Consider the following 7,837-nt stretch of genomic DNA (forward strand, 5'->3'; position numbering starts at 1 on the left):
TTTACGCAAGTTAGGATTCGACCAAATATATTTTCTGTTTTGGTGGCACCACACTTCGTAACAACAAATAGCAAGATCAAATGATCAATACTGTGAACAAGAAAACACCTAAAATGAAAATAGGCCAATAGGTCTAATAATAATAATAATAATAATCATAATAATCATAATAAAACAGTAGATATTACTTCCAAAAAATGAAGTGTGGTGGACAAAGAAATCTACAAATGTCCGTCCATCACAGGAGGGGTGTAATCAGAAATTTGCAGACAGTAACGAACTTGAAATTAGCGATTGAGCTTCATGCATGCCTTGTCTGAGGGAAAGACGAAATCCATCAGTCAGTGTTACAGCATAGGGTTCGTTGTATAATACTGCAAACGGTCTCTGTTCAGTTTCTTCTCTTTCATCCTCCTGTTTTGAAACCAGATTTTAACTTGGCGGTCGGTGAGATTGAGCATCCTCGAAAGTTGAAGACGTTTCTCCTTGTTGATGTAAACACTGAAAAAGAACTCCCTCTCCAGTTCTCTGATTTGGTATTTGGTGTATGGACATCTCTTCTTACGCGTTCTCTGTCCACCTGAAAAGAATAATTGCAATTCAGATAGAAACTGGATAAATCGTTTTGGCCAGGTTTTGCTTTTAATAAGCTTAAATCCGAACATTTCTATGCATATTTAGGGTACATTATGCAACATAATCATGACATTTCTTAGAGTTCAGTATATGGAAATGATGGGTGGTAAAAATCAATAGCCCTAATAATAACACCTCTCGACAACATCAAACACGAGCCCTCACAAAAGGAACATAATTACAAAAACGCAGTGGTAAACGCTTTCTATTGTATACTAGCCTAATGTATTATACTGTGTATGCTGTGCTTTCTACACATTTTCTATGTAATGTGACTGTTTTTATAGATTTTGTGGATTCCAGGACTCCCTGGAAAACAGTGCAGCACTGGGCAAAAACTGGTTGAATCAACGTTGTTTCCACGTCATTTCAACAACAAACAAATGTAATATGATGACGTTGAATCAACGTGGAAAACTGATTGGATTTGCAAAAAAGTCATCAATGTAAGGGAATTCCATAATTTTTTTCATCCAACTTCTAACCTAAATCCAATGACATGGTGAATTGTTTTGTTGCTTTCATGTTGATTTTACGTTAGTTGACAACTCAACCAAATGTAAATCAAAACTAGACGTTGAAATGACGTCTGTGCACAGTGGGTGGCAATTGTTGGACTGAGTGGACTATCCTCCTGGATAAATAAATAAATGAATCAATGAAATCAATGAAATGTTAAATTATTTACTTTATCACCTTATACTATATCTCTAAGATTATATTAATATAATAACAATATAACAATCAGGTTATAGGGGGAACCATGCAGCACAAAAACAGAGAAACACGATTCAATTCGTCCCTGAGTTATAATGTATGAAGATATAATTTTGCAATAAATCTATAAATTCATGAAGTTCTCGTTGCAGTCGTTTGATACGTTATGAAAAGTAAGCCGAGCTATGCGTCTATAAACTACAACAACTAATAGGCCTACAAATATGCTCGAATATTTTAGAGGGGGAAATGCTCTGTCTTTCACAGCCAATTTCAGTCCCAAGCACGTGATCTTGTCGTTTATAACAACGTTTTTGTTGGGGTAGATCTACAGCCCCTCAATAAACCTTATGCGCTTATAAAACAGCATATAAACGCCTTAACAGCAGCGCGTTAGATTGCAAACTTTCTCACAGAACTGGTGCGCGTCGTCTTTATACTCACCGCTGCAGCTATATTTCTCCTCATTGTTGCCGGAAGAAGACACCGGGCTGCAGCTCTCCTGGCGCGGCGGTCTCTCCTCTGTATCCCGGCACTTATCGGAGCCGGTCACCGGAACTGTAGGTAGTTTGGTGGCAGTTCTGTCCACGGAGTGTTCGTTTGTTGGTGTGTTGTCTACGCTTCCGTGGGCAGTATCGAAAAACTGATCAAAGGCTTGTGGTAGCACTCCATTCCTGCTCACACTGCCATGGAGACTGGATATGGGATTGGAGGTGCTGGAGTGATAGACATCACTGTAGTTATTTTTCGTGAATATTTCCCCCAAGGAGGTCGAGCTTGATAGACAGTCCCTATGCACCGTGTCCTCAGTGGGGTAGCAGTGTGACATACCGCCCCTATGGTGGTGCCATTTACTGGAGCTAGCAATGTCATGATAGTCCCTGAAAGCTACCTCTCTGACAGACGGAAGCTGTGGCAGAGTTGAGGATGGGTAGGAATATGTCATGGGACTAGAAGACTGACTCTGGTGAGACAAAAAATGAGGGAGGCTTGAGAAGTCTGATCCGGAGATGTAATAGGTGCAGCTGCCGGGCAAATACATATTAGACCCAACTGGGACCCGCTCATCAAAATCCATAATGATTCGATCTTGCGTAGCCTGTAGCCTACTCTAATAGCCTACCATGCCTTCCTTCGCATCGTTCCTCTGTGCTGCTAGGCTCCAGTCACTTTGAAGCAAATCCGTTGAGCAACAAATTCTAAGACGTGAAGCTGACGTGCAGTTTGTTCTCAATCCATTCCGTTCCTGAGAGCGCCAGTCATGTGACCAGGGGCAGAATTGGACAGATATGTCTGTTCAACTGATGCGTGGCAATGAGTGAATGCGTTTCTTAATTAAAGTGTGTTATATGAAATAATTTTCCGAATTTATAAGTAACCATACCAAAGAACGTATTAGTATGATTTGAAACACATTTGAAGTCACGGTAAATCAAAGCCTTGCTGCAGCATGTGCGAATAACCTTTGTTATTAACGATAATCTTGGTGTTCGACATTTATTAATACTTTTAGAATATATTTTTCATGTGTTATATTCTCACATCTTTATCTCTGGAACATACATTGATCACTATGGCGCATATGCTGTTGTATGGACACATAAAGGCATTGTAAAGTGTATGGGTAAAATATAATTAAACCAGAACAACCCAGAGCCTTCTATTTGTAATAAAAGGCTCTGGATCAACCCATTTCCACAACCACTATGCCTTTTCCACTAATGTATTACGCTAGTAGTAATATTAGCCTACAGCCTGTGGGCTAAGGCTACAAGAAGAAAATGGTATTATACAGAAGCCCATCTCAATCTAGCGCTATATCAATATATTTGGAGGCATTTCCATTTGTAACAGTAATGGTTAGGCGTTATGCAAATTCAGAATCAGTTTCCGTTTATATTTCCTATTAGGCCTATCCGAAGTTAGAATTGTCAATTGTTGCCAAAACAGACCAAAATAATCTGTCGTCCTAACCCGCTGCACCAAATTGGCTAAACAATTTAGACAATTTGGTTCAGGGCCGAAGCATAGCAAGACTAGTGTCAGATTACAATACTGTTGTGGGGCACTCTAAAAATGAATATTGTGTCGTGCGTCCAACATTACAGAAAATGGGACATCTCTTGGATATTCTAATACACATATAATATATAGCTTAATAATAAACTAAACTGTTGCACATAGTGAGAGCACGATAAATGAATGGAATGGCAGCATACACGCGCCTAATGCATTCTCTTTCCTATCACCTGCATCTCCGGACACGTTTTGTGCTGACATTAGGGTTTTAAAATGCAACAATAGAGTTCAGGGTATATAGCACCAACCAACAAAATCAGCTCGAGTCAGACATGTTTTATAGCACTTTGCCGTTGTCTGTGTCGTTGCCATTGTCAGAACAGACATGTGGGGACTGCTGCGGCCGGCGTGCTCACCAGACGACTAGCTGGCATTCATGAAGTTCAATGAAACGAGACTCAAAACAAGGCTCCGGGTGAGTACTTAGGCCTGTGCGTAAAATGGAGACTGTAATGTCTTGGAATGCATGTAATATAGGCCTATAGGCTACGAAATATTGAACGATTAAATGGTTCGTTAAAGAATATAACTTTATAGCAAAAGCCTAATGTTTTTATTCTCTGTGAGCATGCCTCGAGGCCCTTAGGCTAACTATATATGCTAAAGTATGTCGTTTGTTGTATCCTATAGGATAACACATGGCAACATATAGCCCATCTATCAGACTGCACCGTCAGTCTCTTTTTGCGTGCTGCAGAACTCAAGTTCGGGGAAGGGAAAGGGTCATTATTTGTGAGAAAGGGGTCACAAACACCCCTGCCCCGTGCCCCGGATGAAGTTCATTCCTGTATAAGTTCATTCCTCGTTAACAGTTAATTCCCGTTAACTGTTTGATAGGCCTATTGCAGGGTTTCCCAAACTCGGTCCCGGGTTTGGGAAACCCTGCCCTATTGGACAGGTCACTAGCCGAAATACTTCAATATTCTTTGTGTATTGAGAAACGATTGTCTTTTATAACCATATGTTAAAATGTTGTTAATAATATATCCCAATTTGTCATCACAAATTTGTCATCATGATGGAAATACTACGTCCGTTTTCAAATCTGGCAATCATTTAGGTAGATAGGCCAATAGCCTACCAATTAAACCAGATAGGCCTATAGGCTACCAATGAAACCAGATAGGCCTATAGCCTACCAATGAAACCAGATAGGCCTATAGCCTACCAATGAAACCAGATAGGCCTATAGCCTACCAATTAAACCAGATAGGCCAATAGCCTACCAATGAAACCAGATAGGCCTATAGCCTACCAATTAAACCAGATAGGCCAATAGCCTACCAATGAAACCAGATAGGCCTATAGCCTACCAATTAAACCAGATAGGCCTATAGCCTACCAATGAAACCAGATAGGCCTAACTTTTGCAATGATTTGACATGTTTAACTAAATTATGGCGTTTTCGATGACTTTTCCAATCTAGCCGAATTAAATAAGCCTATACCCATAGCCACAAATGCTGATTTTAAAATGGAATGGTCTCGTTAAGAACTCGTCAACATGTGAGAGGCAGGTGTAATAGAAAAAGTGGTAACTTAGTTATGTAGCTTACACGCTCCATTGCCACTGATTTTAAATAGAAAACATTTGTACTTTACCACTCTCTTTGGGTGTGAGACATTTTTCCACTGGCGCGCTCACATATTTATGCCATTTAGATGTTATTTTCTGTATAGGCGCTATAGGCCTTACTAACTTTAACGAGCATTTCTACAGGCTGGGGTGGGGGGAGTTTAGACTATATTTCTACGACCCAAGTGTCTTGCACTTGGAAATGTGGAACGTCACAGCTTAATGTCTCTCTATACTACCTATACTACCTCTTTACAGTAGATGAGATGGGTGGCGGGAAGATTACAGCTTTAAATCTGTCTCTATACTGCCTCTTTAGGTGAGACGGCTGGCAGCAGGAGAAGCAGAGCACAGAGGAGAAGAGAAGAGGCTGATAGACCTAATCTCATCTCTAAAGGCATCATGATAAAGGAAGACGTACGGCAAGAGATGCTTATATGGAAGATATACGGCAAGATATACTTATATGGAAGATATACGGCAAGATATACTTATATGGAAGATATACGGCAAGATATGGTTATGGAAACGAAAAGGGAGTAACTGAGTATGCTTTAGTTGGGAGTGCCATAAGAACCATGGATGCATTGGATGTGTTGTTGCAACAAGCGGAACTCCCATCACCATCCTCCTAAAAGTCTCGGATAATTAAAGGACATACTTGCGGTCAAGAGCCCTGGAAGCAGGATTTTAAAAGACAGCTTTGGGTGTGGGACGGACCTTTCAACATGTGAACCCCTAGATATTATTTACTTGAGTTATAAGGTTATAATCGTTGTAATAATAAAGTCATATTTGTAATCACACCATTAGCTACCATTATTTCTTATTATAGCCTATTATTATTATTATTAGTAGTAGTAGTAGTAGTAGTAGTAGTAGTAGTAGTAGTAGTAGTAGTAGTAGTAGTAGTAGTAGTAGTTGTAGTAAATAGCAGTATAGTTCTAGCAGGCATACGTAATATTATTTTATTTATTATTACCATAACTGATTATAATGACAAAGGTGCATTCTATAATTTAAAAGGGTTCTTCGGCTGTTCCCATAGGATAACTATTTAAAGAACCCTTTTTGGTTCCAGGTAGAACCCTTTTGGGTTCCATGTATAGCCCTTTCTATAGAGGGTTCTACATGGAACCAAAAAGGGTTCTACCTGGAACCAAAAAGGGTTATCCTATGGGGACAGCCGAATAACCCTTTTCGAACCCTTTTTTTCTAAGAGAGTATAGTGTAGTATTACATTTGATCGAATGATATACACCTTCTCACATTTTAAAAACGGGAATGTTTCTAGACCCCTGAGCCATTTAATTGCATGGCAAAGCACCTTTAACAGTCACTACAATACTTATGTTTTTGGATTGGTGTTGGAAATTGGGCAATAAGTAATGTGAAGAATATTCTAATTCATTCCATTGAAAGTCCAGGCTGTAAGGCAACATGTGCAAGGAGTATTCTTTCCATGGGTACTGTACATGTCCAAGGCAAGCATACAGAAGTTTAAAACAGTTATTTAAACGAGTATATATATTTGATTCAATTAAATTGATGTGTACGGACTTGCTCACTTGAATGTCAAACCACAATTGCATGAATTAGAAAAATCTAAATAGAACAAGAGTATATATTTTTTAAATAAAGTATAGCAGGGATGAATTGGAATTCCCATTGCCCATTTTATTTCAATTATCTTTCTGGTTTAAGAAGATATCTGATGTATCCCCTGTAGCTCAGTTGGTAGAGCATGGCGCTTGCAACGCCAGGGTTGTGGGTTCGTTTCCCACGGGGGGCCAGTATGAAAATGTATGCACTCACTAACTGTAAGTCGCTCTGGATAAGAGCGTCTGCTAAATGACTAAAATGTAAACATGTATTCCATTGACTATTATAGTTATTTGTATCTCATGCAGGGAATTGAGAAGTCCTCTGCTGGTCTGCTATAGACTACACACAAGTGTATACCGCACAAGAGTCACTTGAAATGTTGCTATCAAATTAGACTTTGGGTGGCAGCAAAAACAGTACAATCATAAATCGAATCCATTAGTGCAAAACGTTTTGCAATTGAAAACTTTTCGCAATGAAAACGGGTGTTCAAGTTCAGGTTAGCCTCTCCCTTTTCCAGTTTGTTTTCTTCTCTTTGGTGACTAGTGAATAGGGCCCAGGTTATATACGTAAGAAGCTCCAGTCCAGACTTGCACAAAGTCCAGCACCACAATTTCCCTCAACCTGGCACCTTTAGTGGGACCTCTCCTTGGTGGGACAAACTGAGTAATGTGGGTATGGCATAAAGGGACAGTTCCGCGATTTGACATGTTTACATATTTGTTTCCTTACCTTGAAAGCAGTGACTGCAATCCACCCCATTAGCATGCTTTAAATGAAATCCCCAAAATTAACTCATTATTATAATTTAAAACGAACTCATTGAGTAACAATCCATTTAAGAGATGATTTGGGCATGCCCTTTTAAAGGAGAAGTGAATCCACCTCCTGGACACAGCTGTTCCTAATGGTTTAAACAAGTAACCTGTTTCCTAGATCTACTCTGCCTCCCCATGTCCTTTTCAAATATATAGTTGACATTCCACGGGATTAGTCCTTGTATGATTGTATTCTACATCATGGGTGTCTTCTGATAGATCGAATGTTGACTTTTAAGCACGCATTACGCACGCAACTACACACTATTTTGCGCACACATTTGGATATGTATGTATTACCATAGTTGTCTTTGTATTATGACTGTTTATACCATGGCATTGTTGAATACTCCTTTCTGATTGGCTTGAAGGGCATTCTAGAGCGTGCATTATTTCCCTATAGCGC

General features: G+C 39.5%; 1 protein-coding gene across 1 annotated transcript; it reads right to left on the reverse strand.

The window, feature by feature from the left end:
* Positions 1-347: 347 nt before the first annotated feature.
* Positions 348-2,431, reverse strand: LOC311114355 (homeobox protein Hox-A11b-like; the record flags this gene model as incomplete). The annotated part of the gene is made up of 2 exons (XM_084189617.1): positions 348-580; positions 1,798-2,431. The coding sequence occupies 2 exons, from the start codon at positions 2,429-2,431 to the stop codon at positions 348-350; spliced, it is 867 nt and encodes a 288-aa protein (XP_084045743.1).
* Positions 2,432-7,837: the final 5,406 nt, after the last annotated feature.

The sequence above is a fragment of the Coregonus lavaretus genome (assembly GCF_964263955.1).
Source record: "Coregonus lavaretus genome assembly, contig: HAP1_SCAFFOLD_2941, whole genome shotgun sequence".
In the NCBI taxonomy this organism is placed as follows: domain Eukaryota; kingdom Metazoa; phylum Chordata; class Actinopteri; order Salmoniformes; family Salmonidae; genus Coregonus; species Coregonus lavaretus.